Source organism: Trachypithecus francoisi, unplaced genomic scaffold (assembly GCF_009764315.1).
Source record: "Trachypithecus francoisi isolate TF-2019V2 unplaced genomic scaffold, Tfra_2.0 Lachesis_group2, whole genome shotgun sequence".
Taxonomy (NCBI): domain Eukaryota; kingdom Metazoa; phylum Chordata; class Mammalia; order Primates; family Cercopithecidae; genus Trachypithecus; species Trachypithecus francoisi.
Genome location: NW_022681465.1, coordinates 103,404,411 through 103,424,253, shown reverse-complemented (window position 1 = coordinate 103,424,253; position 19,843 = coordinate 103,404,411). Strand labels below are relative to the sequence as shown.

Genomic DNA, 19,843 nt, shown 5'->3' with positions numbered 1-19,843 from the left:
ATGTTGGCCAGGCTGGTCTTGACCTCCTAACCTCAAATGACCTGCCCGCCTTGGCCTCCCAAAGTGCTGGGATTACAGGCATGAGCCACTGTGCCTGGCCTGATGCATGCACTTTTAAAAACAAAAATGGCATATTACCTTTTACCATTTAATAATATTGTGGCAGGATCTCAATATCAGTGACTGTGGATCTCCACAATTACTTTTCAAAGCCGCATAGTATTTCACCATATGGGAGTTATCAACTCAGCCAACCCTCTCAATTTTGTCATACTATAAACAATGTTGCAATAAACATCTTTGCATACATAATTTTGCTTATGTCTCATTATTTTCTTAGGACAAATTCCCAAGTGAATTACTAGTTTACATGACACATAGATTTAAAAAAATTTTTAAAGGCTTTGGATTCAAATTGTTGTCAGAAAGGCTATACCAGATTACCATTCCTAATGACAAAAAGTTGAATGCTTACAGTTCATCCTGCTCATTGCTGAGTTCACAGTTTAAAAACTGGATTAAAAAGTTGATTGGGATAGGTGCAAAGAGTTGCTTGGCAATATATTATATGGAAACTTGCTTGTACCAGCAGAAATTGTGTGTCTGATTGCTGGCCAGCTCACTTGCAGTCATTCCTAGCCCCTTCTCCTTTACCCACCTTCATTACGAAGGCTACTTGTTTTCTCTGCCTGTCTTACATAATTGTGGCCAACAGAATGTAAACAGAAATGTGCTGGGAGCTTCTGGAAAAGCTTTTACTCTTCATACAAAAAACAGACAGGCATACTGGAACTGTCCCTCCTAGCTGTGGATGTAAACATACAGTCTGGAGCTATGGCTGCCATACTCCAACCATAAAGAAAGGCTGAATGACTTGTTTTGGCCAATGACAAGAGGTAACTTGTACTGTGATATGAAAAAAATATGCCTTTGTTTAAACCAGGGGACCCCAAATTCCAGACCATGGACTGGTAGTGGTCTGTGGCCTGTTAGGAACCAGGTTGCACAGCAGGAGGTGAGCGAGCATTACCGCCTAAGCTCTGCCGCCTGTCGGATCGGCAGCAGCCTTAGATTCTGATGGGAACGTGAACCCTATGGTGAACTGCACATGTGAGGGAATCTAAGTTGTACGCTCCTTATGAGAATCTAACTAATGACTGATGATCTGAGTAGAACAGTTTCATCCTGAAACTATCTCCCCACACCACCTCATCCATGGAAAAATTGTCTTCCACAGAACAGGTCCCTGGTGCCAAAAAGGTTAGTGCTGCTGGTTTAAACCATTCTTAGTTCTGTTTCTGTTACTTGAGGCTAAAAACATTACTGACAGATACAACACTCATGCTAAAAAGATAACCAATGATTTCTGAGTTATCACAAATGATCCTTTCATTCAGAAAGGATCATTAGGAGGAGTATGGAAATAATTATTTTAAAATATGGATAAAATACGTACATATAGTAAGAAGTCATGGAAAAAACGTTTAATACTGAGAGCCACTGAAACCATTAAATGCACATTAGGAAAAAGGAACAAAGAAAATAACAAAATTGGAGAAGGGGTGGGGTACATAGCAGAGGGTTACTCTATGTTTATCGGAACCCTGTTTTCTTCCTGGACACAAAACCAAACTGCATTTCCCATCTTTGTTTGCAGTTGATTGGAGCCACAAGATCAAATGCTGGCTCATGGAATATGATCAGAAGTGATGATGCCAATTCTGGGCCTGGCCCATAAAAACTCCCATCTAATCTTTGCTCTTTCCCATCTAATCTTTTGCTGGCCAGTAGATGAAGATTTTAAGCAGAATCACAGAATGGAAAGAGCCTGGGTGCCTGAATTACTATATGGAGCAGAACTCCTCCTCAAACCTACTTATGACTGTGATAAGAGCAATGTAGGAAGTATTGTGTTTAGTTATTGCAGCAGCTAGCATCATTTAGTCTAACAGAGGTGGGAATGGGATGAAGGGGAAAAAGGAAGAAAACAATGATGGGCATATGGTATGAATGGTGAGTGCTATCTGACCTTTCTACAGGTTCCTCTGCCCTGGCCTACTTAGATAAATTAAGCTGTTCCTTTTCTAACACAGATGGGCAATTTTTTTTCTTTTTTTGAGACAGGGTCTCACTTGGTCACTCAGGCTGGAGTGCTATGGCACAATCTTGGCTCACTGCAACGTCCACCTCCCATGTTCAAGCAATTCTCCTACCTCAGCCTCCCGAGTAGCTGGGACTACAGGCATACACCACCATGCCCAGCTAATTTTTGTATTTTTTGGTAGTCGCAGTTTCACCATGCTGGCCAGGCTGATCTTGAACTCCTGACCTCATGTGATCTGCCCACCTTGGCCTTCCAAAGTGCTGGGATTACAGTCATGTGCCACCACACCCAGCCCAAAATTTTCAATAGTTAGGATAAATTCTTTCTTCTCTAATTTCCTTCTTTTGCTCCTTCCTAAATCTACTGTTTTGGGAGGCTTCTCTTAAATAATTCTTTGGAACACTATGATTTTTGAACTGTCTGAGACTGTGTTCCTGAGCAACTGGTTAGGAAGAAAGTCTCTGCTAAAATGTAACATCAATTTAAATATATCTTAAAATATATTAAAAATAATCCCTTGTTAACCAATTTTGACACTTTCGGGATATACTCCAAATGAAGTTTTCTATATAACCAATAAATAACAGTTCTCTCTGTATGTCTGTTCAAACAGTAGTACAAAGTTAAAAACCAATTACTTGGCCAGCTTGCCTTGTCCTAACATCGATGACATAGCTATTACCATCAAGTACAAAGACACATAGATCAACTGATAAATTATATATTACATGTTTATTAAGAGCACAACTTTTATGTAAAATTTACATTTAATGAAAAAAATCAAAAATATTTACAAAATCTTGGAAGACAGATGTGCATTGTTCTAATTACAATCCAAAGTAGTAAATAACAATCCTTAAAAACTCACATTTGTTAGAGTTATGTTTACAAATTCTTGGTTAAAGAGGCAGCTACAAAGTTTATCACTATACATAAGCAAGAACCAGCTTGCTAGGTACATTTCCCATTGAAAATCTACTGGTCTCTTTCACACCATTAGTGGATTTTTAAATGAAAAAAAAAATCAATATAAACTCATATGGCTTCAAAATTGTAACCTGTACTCAATACTTGGTATGAAGACTGTGGTAATTAAGAAAGTGCAGAAGTTTAACCATTACACTAATTTGTACATTTTTAGGTAATACTTGATTAAAAACAAACACGGTAAGAACAGTGTCTGAATTCTAATAATAAAATATTGACTGCCCAATAAAAGCAGTTTGATTGCGAAGCAGATTACAGTTAGAATTCCAGTAAGGGACTGTAATTGGCATTTAAAAGAGCACAAAATAAGAGTTAGAATTTCTAATTTTGCTCACTATTTAGTAAAGATCAGCGTTTCAGCAAATTACGTGCTGCTTTAGTCAAATCTAAATTCAGACGGGCTAACATTGAATATATAAAAAAGCACATACTGTGTTATATATTGCTAAAGAGTAGATTTTCTGCTGTATTTAGTATAGCAAGATGTTACATAAATGTCTAGTAATAGAGGTTTTATTTTCTGTGAAGCTTAACGGAACAATTAGTGGTTTTATATAAATTATCATATATAACACAATTTATCACTTCTACTAGGCAAATAAAGGACACTCATATTTATTATTATAAATGAAATTCCCATTTGTAAATTATGAAGCCTCATCCAAAATATTTTATTTCTTCAATTCATCAAGATTTGCTATTAAAGTTAGGTTTCTTACTATTTAGTACTGGTAGTTTATTTTTAGAAATGTTTAACCAAATACATCACTTCAAATAATTTTCCTACTTTTACGAAGTAGAAACTGAATAATTAAAATGTATATATTGGTAATTTTTCCAATTGTTGAAATAAAAACAAATGGCAGTGCTTCTCCTTCTGTTTCCAAAATTAATCTTTTAAAAAATGCATTCCTCACAAAATACCATAAAACTCATGTTCACAACACAATCAGTAAATAAATGCGTACATTTTCAATGATAAAAGTGTCAAGGAAAATGCTAAATTGAGAATTAAAATACCAGTTACCAATTTAGCACTATAGTTTTTTAGAATTTGTTTTAAAATTCACACACTTTTGATGAGGTTAATGTCAAGTATCTGAAGGTAATTTTTCTTCCTGTAAACACATGCCATTGGGTTTATATTTCTCTTTCTAGTGGCTACAGTGTATCACCAAAGAAGTGAGCCAGGATTCTTAAGTTATGCTTTATGACTCTGAATTCCCTTCCCAGTTGCAGGCCAAAAATATTTACAAAAATTGCAAGTATCTTATAAAAATGCTTGATCATTGTAAGATTCTGAACAGAAGATTCAGACTGAGAAAAAGTGAGGCACATTAATGAACACAAACTGTATAGGCACATCTCTGGCTTTTGTTATTGTTTTAAAAGGCACACATTATGCAATTCCATATAAAAATAAATTAAATCTACAGCATTAATTCATCAAAAAAATCACAACTTCTATAAAGTTAACTAACTGCAGAAGTAAATGTCTCTGCTGTTATTTGCAAGCTTATTTTAAAACACATTGCACTTGAGAATTTTTTAAAAAATCATTTAAAACATCACTTATACTTTATTAATGTTTATGAGAATCAAATTATAGATTTTTTGCATACAACTTGGACTCTGGTCTGATTACCTTATGGCACATAACTCAATTTGATTGAGTGTTCTGAGTTAACATTACCCAAAACTTGGAATTCATGTTCTATTTGTATCCACTGAATATCAAACTTACGAAATTTCAAAGTTATCTCTGACTCTAAAAATTTATGGAAAGCTAAATTACTTTGTGCTTGCTCTCCTGAAATTTTAGGCCTACTATTACACTACCCTTTTACATTACCCTTTTGTCAACATCGACACTGGAAATAATTTAAAAATTAAACCTACAAAAACTTCATTTTTACTGAGAATCTGAATAAATGTGCTTCCTGAATATTGCAGTTGATCATTTACAACATAGAGAATCATTTCAGTACTATTTCTTTCAATGACTCACTTTGAAAGTGCGATTTAATGTTTGTAGTCAGCTCTCAAATATGTCTAAGTTTGAAAGACATCATACAAGTTAAAATAGTGTTTGGAAAGAACAGATAATGCAGAATGGCAGGTTTGTACTCCCTGAAGCCAAACCACTTTCCCAGGTCCATCAACAATCCGCCAGGTATCGTCCTGAAAAACACCAAGCAGACCTTTGCAATTACAATTTCAAATGCACTCTAAGGACATTTTCCACTGTGGTTACCAACACAAAACTCTAGTTCCCATCTGCTATTTACAATACATTAGAATCAGATAACAGGTGTTCAGCTATACTGACTGTAAGTACTCTCTCTCAGGTGTGTCTCTACCTGGCACCTTGTACCAAGGGTTAAAGAAAAAGTTTCCATGTCTTTAGATTATAAATTGCTTGACAGTTTTTCAGTAACTGTTAGAATACAAATGTTTCCCATGTACATTAAAAAGTTTGAAATCTCCTAACTTACCAGTAGCAAATCGCTTCTTTATTAAGGAAAGTCTATAGCCAGTGCCTATAAGTTCGAAATCTACTCCTGAAAGGGTACTTCCCTCGCTGAGGAATTGCACTGCAAGTGTCATGGGTTTACTAGGTCCTTCTGAAAGATCAAATTTTGCTCGGAGGGACCCAGAACCTACAAAGCAAAGAATAAAGCACTTACACTGGGTAAAATACATTTTACACAAAATAGAATCAAATGAGCAAGTAAGCTAAACTACATCAGTCCTGTGCTACATTCATTAGATGTGCATAGTAAACAAATCATTATCCTGTTTCCAAATCACATATTTTTTAGTGAATATGAATTTTCATTAAGTAAATAACCCATACTTTTCCTTGACTCAATACTAATCTTCAGAGATGTTTACTACTGGACTCCTATGCTATATGCATGTTGAGGCAAGTCAAAAGAGAAGATGGAAGTAATTGAGGACAGCCCAGAGAAAAACCCTAGGAGGGATATAGGTGGCATAAAGTTAAAAAAGAAATGACTACTGAGTAGTGGAAGAAGTAAAGATGGAAAGGTAACTATGTTTGGGAAAAGTTGCATAACATTGCTATATTCTATTCACTTTTCTTTTTAAAATTTTATTGGTCTAACATAATGCCAAGTAGATATTTCTGAGGTGTTTTGTTTCTGATATCATCACCATTTATTCAGTATACCTCAGTCTAATGGAATGGCAGGAACAGTATACCAATAATTATAATGAATATTATAAATGCTGTAAAGGAGCTCTGAGGAGCCACAGGCACAAAGGCACCTATCTCAGCTGAAAATTATAAATGGTGGTGGGGATGATGGTGTGTATTTTAGGCAGAAGTTACCAAAGATACAGAGACAGAGAGAGCATGATGCATTTAAGGAAATAGCATCTATATCAGATTAGCTGGAGAACAGGATACAGGTAGAGGGGAGTGGCAGATGAGACTAGAGTGGTAGTACCAGCCAGGCCATGGTAAGAAATTCATGATGTAACCATTGGATATAACCACAGATAAGGAAGACAAGAACATTTCAGATTAGTGTCTCAAAAACAAAGAGAAGCACAAGATGCAAGTCAAAACAGTTTAGGACTCTAGATGATAGAAAAGGGGGACCTAAACTAGGGCTAATAAAAAGGAAAGATATTAAGAAAGTTATTTGAAAGATATTTAGGAGTTGGCATCAAGAAATGAGAAAGGAGGAGTCTAGGAGGGTTCCCAGGTTTCTGGGTAGAGCAAATGGACAGAAATGCTAGGTACTAGCAGTAAGATCCTGTGATCCCTTGCACAGAAAAGTTTAACACTACACAGAGAAATGGAGAACAAGGTGTTGCAACATTGATCCAATTTGTATTATTATGCCTGGAGGTGTGGATCAGTAATGGAGATGAACTGCTGCCTTATTCTTAATTACTGTCCAGGCCCTCAAACTTCTACAATTCTTGATAAGCAATTCGGTTGTGCAAAAGTTCTACCATAGGCCAAGAGCAAGAACCTTGACAATCACCTTAGAAATATTTATTGTACCTCTTTTGAGTACACAGTTAGCAACAGAAAACAGATTTCTATTTTACAGAATTTTTTTTTTTTTTTGAGACAAGAGTCTCACTCTGTCACCCAGGCTGGAGTGCAGTAGCACAATCTTGGCTCACTGCAACCTCTGCCTCCCGGGTTCAAGTGATTCTCCTGCCTCAGCCTCCTGAGTATCTGGGATTACAGGCACACACCACCATGCCCGGCTAATTTTTGTATTTTTAGTAGAGATGGGGTTTCACCATATTTGTCAGGCTGGTCTTGAACTCCTGATGTCATGATCCACTCGCCTCAGCCTCCCAAAGTGCTGGGATTACAGGCGTGAGCCACCATGCCCAGCCTATTTTATAGCATTCTTATTTAGATATTTATTTATTTATTTTTTGAGACAGAGTCTCCCTCTAAGGCCCAAGCTGGAATACAGTGGTACAATCTTGGCTCACTGAAACCTCTGCTTCCCAGGTTCAAGCTAGTCTCGTGTCTCAGCCTCCTGAGGAACTGAGACTACAGGCACGTGCCACCATACTCGGCTAATTTTTGTATTTTTAGTAGAGACAGGGTTTCGCCATGTTGTCTAGGCTGGTCTCCAACTCCTGGCCTCAAATGATCCACCTGCCTCAGCCTCCCAAAGTGCTGAGATCGTAGGCATGAGCCAACATGCCTGGCCTTGGATATTTCTTTTTAAAGGCTTGACTAACCACATCAAAAACCGTGTTTATAACATTTTTCCATTTCCTCACAGAAACACCTGATACCTGAATAGCAGAGTGAAACTTAAAATCTGGTTAGAAAATTTGTGTCTTATTTTTTTGAGATAGAGTCTCACTCTGCACCAGGCTGGAGTGCAGTGGCATGATCTCAGCTCACTGCAACCTCCGCCTCCCAGGTTCAAATGATTCTCCTGCCTCAGCCTCCTGAATGGCTGACACTACAGGCACGTGCTACCACATTCAGCTAATTTTTGTATTTTTAGTAGAGACGGGGTTTCACCATGTTGGCCAGGATGGTCTTGATCTCTTGCCCTCACGATCTGCCCACCTCGGCCTCCCAAAGTGCTGGGATTACAGGCATGAGCCACTGCACCCAGCCTGTGTCTTATTTTTGAGAGAAGAAATTTCTTTCTCGGTAATTATTTACAATAGTATAGTTTCATTATATTGGGGAAAAAGATGCTTTTGTTTTTCTAAACTAGTTATAAGCCCTTAATGCAAATAGGATTGCTGGTTTACTTCAATTTAAACTAGGAATTTCAGCTTGGCTCACAAAAAGCTATATATTAATAGCTAGGGTTAAAGTCAATGCAGTTGGCCAGCTGAAAATGGGCAACCTGCAAGTACCAAACAGCAAAAAAGAAACTGCAGATTTGCTTGGTTATTTCACCCAATGTATGGCTCTCCAGTAAAAGTCTTATTCTGCATGGCAGGTATAAATGAATAAACAACTCTGATACGTTTATGGTCCTTTATACAGAAATATCTATGATAAAAGCTACTGATATGTTTTATATTTTGATATTATGCTCAAAATATTCAAAAAGAAAAAGCTCAGCAACATTTGAAAAGCCAAAAAAACCTATCAAATAGAGAAGTTATTGGCGACTAGGCTGGGCAGGGTGGCTCATGCCTGTAATCCCAGCACTTTGGGAGGCCAAGGCTGGCAGATCACCTGAGGTCAGGAGTTCAAGACCAGTCTGGCCAACATGGTGAAACCCCGTCTCTACTAAACATACAAATGTAACCGGGGATGGTGGTAGGCGCCTGTAACCCCAGACACTTGGAAGGCTGAGGCAGGAGAATCACTTGAACCCGGAAGGCGGAGCTTGCAGTGAGCCAAGATCGTGCCACTGCACTCCAGCCTGGGCAACAGAGTGAGCCTCCATCTCAAAAAAAAAAAAAAAAAAGAAAGAAAAAGAAAAAAACGAAAACAAGAAGCAGAAAAGTTATTGTAGACTAAAATTATACATTCAAAAGAAGGCAGAAGAATTCTCGTTTGATTAAGAAAAAATAAGACTATCTAATGTTAAAGACTTGGCTGTCCTGAGAATTACATCCTTATTATAAGTTGAGTTATAGAAGTGATCAGCTAACAGAGCCTTTCCCTTGGCATTATGAACACAAACAGATGCACTTAGTGAGAGAAGCATAACTTGCTTCTCCCTAAAATAATCATCAGAAAATTGAAGGCTGTTGACAGTTAGCTTTAATGGGGGAAATGGACAGGAAAAAGGTTCTTTTAGAGAAATGGAGAAGGCAAAGTGGCTTTTTTTTTTTTTTAGACAGAGTCTCACTCCATCACCCAGGCTGGAGTGCAGGGGCACCATCTCAGCTCACTGCAACCTCCACCTCCTTGGGTTCAACTGATTCTCATGCTTAAGTCCCCCAAGTAGCTGGAATTACAGGCGTGCACCACCAAGTCCAGCTAATTTTTGTATTTTTAGTCGAGATGGGGTTTCACCATGTTGGCTAGGCTGGTCTTGAACTCCTGTCTTCAAGTGATCCACCTGCCTCGGCCTCCCAAAGTGCTGGGATTACAAGTGTGAACCACTGCGCTGAGATGGCAAACAGCTTTTTAAAGCCTGGGAGCTTCTACATGATTTCTGGGAGGTCAGGATAATCCCATTAACAGAATGAACTAAATTGTGTTAAATCAGTTTTAATTAGTTATCAGGTTACCTACATGGAACAGATAGTTCTATTTTTTTTAATTTACTAGGTATTGTTTCTTAATGTTAGTATGTAAGTATAAGAAGTATTTACATAATATTTATAAAGTTATGGCAAAAGAAATTCTTTTTCTTACAGAGAACACATAATCTACAGGAACAAATGTGTTCTGAATCTCAGCTGGTCCATTCTTACTAAAGGTATTAACTTCCACCTAGTGGTCAGTTCTAGAACTGTGGGCATGAAATTCCAGAAGGAAACTTTAAATGAACATGCCCTTAAAAAAGGTATTGCAGTGCTTCCAGGAACAGTGCACCCTTGGCCGGGTGCAGTATCTCACGCCTGTAATCCCAGCACTTTGGGAGGCCAGGGCGGGCAGATCACGAGGTCAGGAGATGGAGACCATCCTGGGTAATATAGTGAAACCCCGTCTCTACTTAAAAAAAAAAAAAATATATATATACACACACACACACACACACACACACACACACACACACACAAAAATTAGCTGGGTGTGGTGGTGTGTGCCTGTAATCCGAGCTACTCGGGAGGCTGAGGCAGAAGAATCGCTTGAACCTGGGAGGTGGAGGTTGCAGTGAGCTGAGATCGTGTCACTGCACTCCAGCCCAGCGACAAAGCCACACTCCATCTTAAAAAAAAAAAAATCCATTTTCAGTGACATCATTTTATAAACAAAAAACGACGCACACACTTACCTCCATTTTCTGATTTTTCTGAAATACTGGACAATTTCCAAAAGGCTTTCATTTGTTCTGCATTCCTGCAATAAGAACAGATATCTTCAGGTTTTGTATCTAGTATAGTACCTGATACATGGATGGGACCTCAATAAATAAGTGTATTTTAAATATTTTCACTACAACAAATATAGTGCTAAGTTTAAGTAGTATTAACTGGTGAAAATGTGTTTATGATATAGTATAAATAAATATAATGCTGTATCTTTTTCAATTAATGGAAGTTTACCAAATTATATAATTCTTTTCATTCCTATTGGTCAGAGAAAGTAAAATGGAATGTGTATAGGGATCAGTACCTTCATTAGTTAAGGAAGACACATGTTATTAAATGATGAAGCAACTATAAAGAGTGGTTAGTCTATACTAATACTAACAAAGAGGACAGGAGAAGCTGCTAAAAGATAGGAGTAATTAATACTATTAAACACTAATTAGATAGCTGTTCCTGTTCCTATAGATATGCCAGATGCTATATTTAATCCATAAAATAATTATTTGTATTTTTTAAATGAAAAAAAAAAGAAGTTTAGAGAGGCCAAGCACTTTGCCTAATAGTAAAGTTAGTATGGAATCATTCAAGTCTGGGTGGTACTTAGAGAAAACTAGTTTTGTTTATTTTTTATTAACGTTACTATGGTTTGACTAGTAAAATGAACCGCATCTTTTACAGCATGGTTTCTATGGTAAAAGGTACTAGAACTTTTCAAACGTCTAAGAAAACTTATAGAACTTGGGTTCTAGAAGTTGGGGATTCCAACAAAAATTTAGTAGGAATTCAGAAACATGTTTAATTTACCATATTGCAGGGGGAAGGGACTGCATGTTCGTTACTCCTCCATCCACTGGTACCACCACCTGTATGTTGGAAAGCACACTAGGTGCCACCATAGCTTCTGGATTGTATTTATAATCCACTCTAAGATCTGTGGTGCTAGCACTACATTTCCAGTATGTTGCAAGATTCAGAGGAGTGGACTGAATACCATTTGATGATACCTTTAAAGAGAAAAAAAAATTGTTTTTGGCCTGAAAAGTTAACAAGTCATATTAATGACAGACACTTAAGTCCACAGAATCAAAAATATCTAATGAAGGGACTATCTGTTGGCAGAGTGAAACAGACCCTTCTCAAAGGAGTAAGGGTCATTCTCATTGTCTGAATCTACTACTACCTACATCAAAATTGCTGTGGTGCTTGTTTATAATGCACATTCCCTTAGCTTCAACTGCAGAAAATCTGATTCAACAGCTTAGGACAGGGTACAGAAATCAGCATTTTATCAAGGAATTCTTATTTATGCATGTAAAGTTTGAGACTCTTCCAACATTCAACACAGAATTCAAAGATTCCTCATAAAGTATAAGAATTCAGATTTAGAACACTGAGGAAAAACGCCACTACATAGTACCACAAGCCTGGAATTAGAATACTTCCAACTTCAAAGGTTTAATCACATGACTCACAGTAAATAGTATAATTCCTTCAAACTCTTAAGCTCCTTGTCCAAATGCTCCTTTTTAAGGAGACCTACTCTGACTGCTCTGTTTTAATTTACACTGAAAACTGTATTTTCAATCTTCCTTACCTTAGTTCATACTTTTTCTTTTTTTCATACCACTCATTTTCTAACATAGAATATTATGATTATTATTTTGAGGCAGGGTCTCACTCTGTTGCCCAGGCTAGAGTGCAGCAGCATGCTCAAGGCTTACTGCAGCCTCTCCTGGGCTCAAGCAATCCTTCCGCCTCAGCCTTCGTACTAGCTAGGACTACAGGCTTGTGCCACCACACCCGGTAATTTTACATTTTTTGTAGAGATGGGGTTTCTTTATATTGCCTAGACTGGTCTTGAACTCCTAGACTCAAGCACTCTTCTCGCCTCGGCCTCTCAAAGTACTGGTATTACAGGCGAGAGCAACGAAGTCCAGCCCATAGAATATTACTGATCTTTACTGTCTCCCTGTCCTACTCCCAGCAATTACATCCACTGAATAACACACATCAGTTGAATAAATCAACACCTGTAAGAAACTTTAAGTCAATTTAAGTGGCAGCACTTTTTTATTCTTTAAGTATTTATTTTCTAGAAACATAAGCCACTTTAATAAAATTACCCTATTAAAAACTCAAACGATAGAGAAATATAAAGTAGGAAATTTATCCCTTGGAATTCTGGCATATATCCTTCCAGATTCTTCAGGCATATGCAAACATAGATCTGTGTCATTCTTTTTAATGGCTATAGTAATTAATTTCTTCCTCTGCTGATGTGTATACTTAGGTGGTTTCTAAACAATGCTACAGCGAATATCCTTTGTGCCTTATCTTCATCCAATTGTGTATTTCTAAAGATTTCTGGAAGTGGAATTGTTGAATTAAAGGTTACATCTTTCAACAATCTAACAGAATTGCCTCTAAGAGGTTTTACTTGCATCCTATTAACAAGTGATCACACCCTAAAATACTGGATAAAGCGATCTTTCATTTTTGTAAATCTGATGGGCTAAAACTGATACCTCATTGTTATCTTAGTATTTACTGCTCTCATTACTACTAACATGGAGCATCTTTCCATAGGTTATTTGTCTATTGAGTTATTAACATGTTGCTTACAAATTTACAAGGGCTCTTTGGGGTAAGCCCTTTGGTCCATCTTATGTGTCATTAATACTTTTCTCACAGATTAAATACTTACTGTGTTTAAAGGTTTAACAAAATACTTTATACACATACACATTTATTTATCAAAGATCTCATTCTCTTCTTACATGGCTTCTGCACTTCGAGATTAAAATATGTAATAAATATGTATTACATATATACACACACACAGAGATACATATACAGTATCTCAGCATACTTGGGACGGTTGGTTCCAGGAACCCTGTGTATATACTAATTTGTGCATACTCAAGTCCCATAGTTGGCCCTGTGGAACCCACATATAAAAAAAGTTGGCCCTCTGTTTATACATGAGTTTTGCATCCCACAATCATCGTATTTTCAACTGACGTTTGGTTAAAAAGAATCCTCGTATAAGTGGACCTGCATAGTTTAGATCCTTGTTGTTTAAGGGTCAACTGTATCTTCACCCATGACTTTATTTTAGTACCTTTGTGGTTTCTTTTATTATTATTATTATTAAACCTTTGATACACATGGATTTTATTTTGGCTAAAAGTGTAAGAGGGATTCAGCTTAATTTTTTTCTCAAGTGTCTAGCTTGCTATCCTCAACATCATTTATTGAAAAATTCATCATGTCCACATTGCCTTGAAATACTATGTTGTATAAACAATTTTCCATCTATTCTTAGATCTATTTCTGGATACTCTAATCTATTCCTTCATCTGGCCATCTACTGCTGCCATCTACTGCTGCGTTAGTTCCAAACTATTTTAAATACTGTTGCCTTATACTAAGCTTTCCCATTAAAGCTAAAACATTACTCCACTTTACTGTTTAAAACATTTCTTGCCAAGAGCGGTGGCTTGTACCTTTAGTCCCAGTTACTCGGGAGGGTAAGCCTGGAAGACTGCTTGAGCCCAGGAGTTTTGAGGCTGCAGTGAGATATAATTACGCTACTCTACTCCATCCTGAGCAAGAGAATGAGATTCCATCTCTTTAAAATAAAAAATTCTTGACTTATTCTCATAAGCTTTATTCTTCCAGAGAAACTTGAAAATGGCTGTCAAGCCTCCAAATACAAAGACACAACTACTGGGTTTCTGATCAGGATTATATTAAATGTGTAAGTTAATTGAGAAAGAGCTAAACTTTTACAGCATGAATCTTCCCAAATCCAAGTCACTAGGGATTGTGTTGTGTTTCTTCCTAACTGTTTTATTGTGAATATTTTTCTCCACTACTTTTTCTAATTGGCTTTGAAAGTTATTAATTTTGGTATTAATTTCTAAACTGACCACCGTATTAAATTCCCTTATGTCAAACAGTTTTTCAGTTGGTTCTCTTGAGAGGAATATATTACCTGGAAGCAATAATAATTTTGGTTCCTCTTTCCCAGTATTTATTAATGCTTATTTTGTTCTCTTACACATCCAGAAAACTCTTATATACTAACGGGATCTACTAACGGGCATTAGGATACGCTAATGGGCATCTCTGCCATTCCTAACTTTAACTGATTACTTTGGGAGTTTCACTGTTAAGACTGACACTGTTAGTCTTTTCAGGTTAAGGATGAATTCATGCATTTATATTTACTCAGTATTTTAATCATGAATACATGGTGAATTTTACTAAACTGGTCAAAATCTCCACTGGCTTATTCTAATTTCAAAACATCCTTGAATTTCTGGGACAAAAACTCACTTGGCTATAACATACTTATTCATTTAATTATATGCTAGACTCCATTTGTTAATACTTTAATTTAGAATTTTTGCAATGACATGACACTCACCTGATACTTTAATACATCTATATTATAATAAGAAGCAGCTGGATTTTGCTCTGACAGCTTCTTGAGGTAGACAGTAACAGCTTGCATGTTCATCCAAAAATCTTTTGTGTTGGAATCACATTGTGATGGATCACTACATGTATAAAAAATATATTTGTTATTTTATTGATTTATCTTTATTTTTTGCCTCTGTGTAGTAATTTGGTGACCCGGGAAAAACTAGTAGGAATAAACCAAGAGGTGGGATGAAGGAAAATGACATCAGGGGATGAAAAATGGAACACAGGAGAAGCTTGCTTGAAAGATGAGAAGATGGAGAGATAGAAAAGAATCTTAAAATAACTATTAGCACCGCTGAAAACAAAATAAAAAGATAGCAAAAGGGTGATTAGTAAGAATAATTTTGGCATGATTTTCAAATTGAATATTATTATTTCAACGAAGAAGGGGAAAAAAACATTTTTTTTTTGAGATAGGGTCTAGCTCGGTCACCGAGGCTGGAGTGCAGTGACATGATCTTGGCTCACTGCAACCTCTGCCTCCCAGGCTCAAGCAATTCTCCCACCTCAGCCTCCTGAGCAGCTGGGACTACAGGCATGCATCATCATGCCCAGCTAATTTTTGTTCTTGTGGGTTTTTTTTGTAGAGATGGGGTTTTGCCACATTGCCCAGGCTGGTTTTGAACTCCTGGGCGCAAGCAATCCACGTGCCTCAGCCTCCCAAACTGCTGGGATTACAGGTGTGAGCCACTGTGCACGGCAGGAAAAAAATCTTAAAAAGAAATTTCAGCCTTCAAAACAAAAAGTACACAAACCTGAACACAAGCTGTGCGTTTGGAAGAATCTGCTCTAGTCTGCTGATATTTTTCACCCTGAAGCACAACACAGCTGGGGTTGGATTGCTGGTGAAGACTTTAATAATTCCACTCGGAAATGACATTGTCATATCACCAGTGATCTTCACAATACACCTAAAACATGGATTTTGAAAAGTGTTTAAAATGCTCTAATCTCCATTTAAAGAGTATTTGGTTTAAAAAGGCACACGCATGCGCACGTGCACGCGCACACACACATACCTATATGTGTGTATATCTATATTCTTTATCGCAATTATAATTTTTTTTCAATTTAATTATTAAAAATTATGTACATGAAATGGTATACTCATCTAGCACCACCTTTTCCTGGAATTAAACTCTAAACACAAATGCAAGCACACTGATATTGTTCCTTCAATTTTTTGTGATAACCATTCCCTGCCTGACATGTAAGGATATTGCTCCCTCATAATGCTGTATCTAGTTGTAGCTATTTTTCCCTCCCAAACCCCAAAAAGCACTGGGCCTGGTGATGGTGATGGTAGATGTCCCCCTCGTTCCTTATTGCTTCTTCCAACCCTCAATTCTTTCTTCCTTTGAAACATATAACTACATAGCCAAAACTCTCAACTGGACCCCTTTGGTAATCCTATCACATTCCCAAGTCTATTTATTCTTCTTTTGGTCTTTTCCTAGCTCCCCCTTTTATCTCTAACCTGCAATAGTCCTTCCCCCAACTCTTAGCTGATGACTGTGCTCTTAATTTTACTGATGAAATAAAAAGATAACTTCCTCATACTCCCACTAGTAAATCTAACTAACTTTTTATCCGTATCTTATGCAGTCCATACTGTTTCAACAGATAATCAATTTCTGCACCTCAGGCCAATCTCAGCAATTCTGCACTGGAACTCATCTCCTCTTATATACTGAAGGACTTCATTCATGTGATTGTTCCCTCTTTTTTCTGCAGGTCCAATTTTTTCCGTAAATACTGGATCTTTCCCATCAGCATGCAGACATGCTGAAATATGTATCTTTTAAAAAACACAAAAACGAAAATAAACAAAACCCTCCTTTGATTCCACCACCTCAATCCTGCTACCATTCCATTTCTCTGCTCCCACTTAGAGCTAAACATCCTGAAATAATTGCATTTGTTCTTTCCAAATATAGTTGTCTAGACTGCATCACCTTCGGCTCCTGAACACTCTCAAAGCATACTTTCATCTCCACTATGCCACTAAAATCTCTCTTGTGAATGTCACTAATGACTTTCCATATAGTCAATGGTCAATTTTTCTTGACCTGTCAAGCAGCATCAGATACAGGTTCATACCTGCCTTCAAGAAATGATTTATTCACTGATTTATTCACTTAGTTTCTAGACACGGGTCTATTGGTTCTCTCCTTACCTCTCTTACTGCTTGCTCTCTCAAATTCCTTTTTTAGAGCATTCTCATTTTCTTGTTTTCTAAACACTGGAGAGAATCAAGACTTAGTTTTCAGATCTCTTTTCTATTCCTTAAGGCCACTAACTTTGAGTATTATCTACAAATTAATTACACTACCAAGTATTTTATCTCTAGCCTAGACTTACTCCTTGAACTCCAAAATCATGTATCCAAGTATCAACTCAACATTTCCACTAAGATGTCTTAAACTTCAAACTTAGCATTTTACCTCCAACAAATCTTGACAATTCTGTTTTCAGAATATATTCAGAATCTCATTACTACTCATCACCTGCTCTGCTAATACCCTTATACAAGCCACCATTATTTCTCACCTGGACTTCTATAATTAATCTTCTAACTTTCTCTCTACATCTATTCTGACTACCCACTGTACCCTCTGCCCCCAGTTTATTCTCCATACAGCAAACAGAGTGCTCCTTTGAAAACACATGTAATTTCATCGTTCCTCTGCTCAAAGCCTCCACTGGCTTTCCATGTTACTCAAAATAAATTCCAAATTCCTTATCATGGCCTACAATGCCTAACCTAGTCTCATACCTCTCCGGATTCATCTTCAAGTACTCTCCCTCCTGTTTACTCCTACTCAGTGACATGGTTTTCCTTGCTGTTTCTTGAATATACCAGTTATGCTTTTACCTTGGTATCTTACTCACTGGTTCCCTCTTCCTGGAATACTCTTGCAGATATCTGCATGGCTTGCTCCTCCATGTCTTTCAACTATCTGCTTAAATTAACTTCAAAAAAGTTTTCTCTGATCATTCTATCTAAAACAATAGCCCTCTATCTAATGTTATTCTCTAGCCTCTAACCCTGGTTTATTTTTCTTCAATAGCATGTATCAATACCCAATAAATACAGCTGTTTCTTTGATATTTAGTTTTCCCTCATTATAATGCAAGCTCAGGAGAGAACTCATTTGTTTACTAAAGTATCCTTAGTGCACATGTAATAGAGTCTTAGAAATAACAGGTGCTCAAGTATTTGGTGAATGAATGTACACTGAACGCAATCATTAAATGACTATATTAGATAGCAAAAAAGCAGGTAAATAAATAACAGAAAACTGTAATCTACACAGAATCAAAATGTAATTCTTAAAATTTACCACCAAGCCCCACCGAGGCCTCCTCCACCCAACACACATACATACACATACATGTATATATTTTAAAAACTAACTTGGTGGGATCTGCTCCTTTAAAGTAGGCATTAACAGATTCTGTAAGGGCGACTGCCACAGGTAAGGTATCCTGATTTCCAAGGCTGACAGGGCTGGGACCCCGTGACACACCTAGAATATATACAATTAACTTGTTAAATCCTTCAGAAAGACATAAACTAAACATAAAGATAGTTAGGTTCACATTGTTAGGTTGTCACAAATGACCCAACTACTGGTTTCAGTGATGTCCCATGATAAATCTGGAGGCTAAGAAATATAGTATAAAACAAATTGGAGCATAATACAAAGGACAAAAAAAACCCAGGAAGACATGTCACACAGACATTTCTTTTAAATGGAAAGACAGAATGGTTAAGGAATGTCAGAATAAAAAAGCCCTTGACTAAAGAGCTAAAATTACAAAAATATGGCTTCAAAAACATTCAAATATCAAATTCTTCCAGGTTCTATCAATCATATACTTCAGGGAATAATTTAAGGCCAATTTAGGATTTTTGTATTTAAGTTTTTTCTATCCAAGTAGTAATGTTTCATACACTACTCATTATTATTATAATTCTCTTTAATCTCCTGTTTGTCTGGTGCTTGTATTGTATTCCCACATTACTTTGCCTCAATAAATATTTGACTAATAACATTACTCAAAAAAAAAAAACCCTGACATAAAGTTCACTCAGATAAGATGCTTTTTAGAGTCAAATCAGAGAAAGATCAGTGTCTATAGAGCAAAATTAAAATGTAAACAAATTTATGCAAGTGTTCAGGTTTCTGTTTATTGTTTTAAATTTAACCTAAATGAAGTATCCCCTCAAAATAGTGCATTGCCTTTTTCTTCACAAACGTACTCTTCTTACCACTGTGTGCCTTACTGCTACTGCTACTGACTTTCCAAAGGGGGGGTATTTCATTTAATATATAAAATGCAATTTTATAAAAACATATGAGAGTTTGTTATAATTATTCATCCTTAGTGAAAGAAAAAACAAATAACCTAGGTCAACACTTATCTCTGAAATTTGAATATATTCTTTTCTTATTATATAAACTTTACACAATGTTAACAGCCATCAGACATTTTTATTTTAGATGCGACTCCTATAGTGAAACACTGAGTTACTTCTGAGATACCTTAAATATTATTCTGATAAAAATCAGTACTGGCTTTTTCTGCCTCACAACTAAATCTGAGATGCTACAAATAGTGAAAAAAGATACCCTCTTAGCTTGGTATTATAGATTTTGAAGGAATTTTTATTTAGAAGGTTCTTCATACTTAAAAAGTTATTCATGAAATCACAACAATTACTATTTATTAACCTCTTATATGTGCCAGGCACTTTGCTAGGGGGACATTAAAAAACAAAACAAAACAAAA

The 19,843-nt window shown here is 36.7% G+C and overlaps 1 protein-coding gene across 1 annotated transcript in view; it reads right to left on the bottom strand.

Moving 5' to 3' along the window:
* Positions 1–2,817: 2,817 nt before the first annotated feature.
* Positions 2,818–19,843, bottom strand: part of FCHO2 (FCH and mu domain containing endocytic adaptor 2) — a 136,744-nt gene continuing 119,718 nt past the window's right edge. The window contains exons 20-26 of the mRNA XM_033179844.1: positions 18,465–18,576; positions 15,802–15,957; positions 14,988–15,120; positions 11,360–11,559; positions 10,519–10,583; positions 5,587–5,751; positions 2,818–5,272 (exon numbers count right to left, since the gene is read on the bottom strand). Of these exons, the coding sequence (XP_033035735.1) occupies positions 5,250–5,272; positions 5,587–5,751; positions 10,519–10,583; positions 11,360–11,559; positions 14,988–15,120; positions 15,802–15,957; positions 18,465–18,576 (854 nt within the window). The 3' untranslated portion in view covers positions 2,818–5,249. The remainder of the gene's footprint in view (positions 5,273–5,586; positions 5,752–10,518; positions 10,584–11,359; positions 11,560–14,987; positions 15,121–15,801; positions 15,958–18,464; positions 18,577–19,843) is intronic.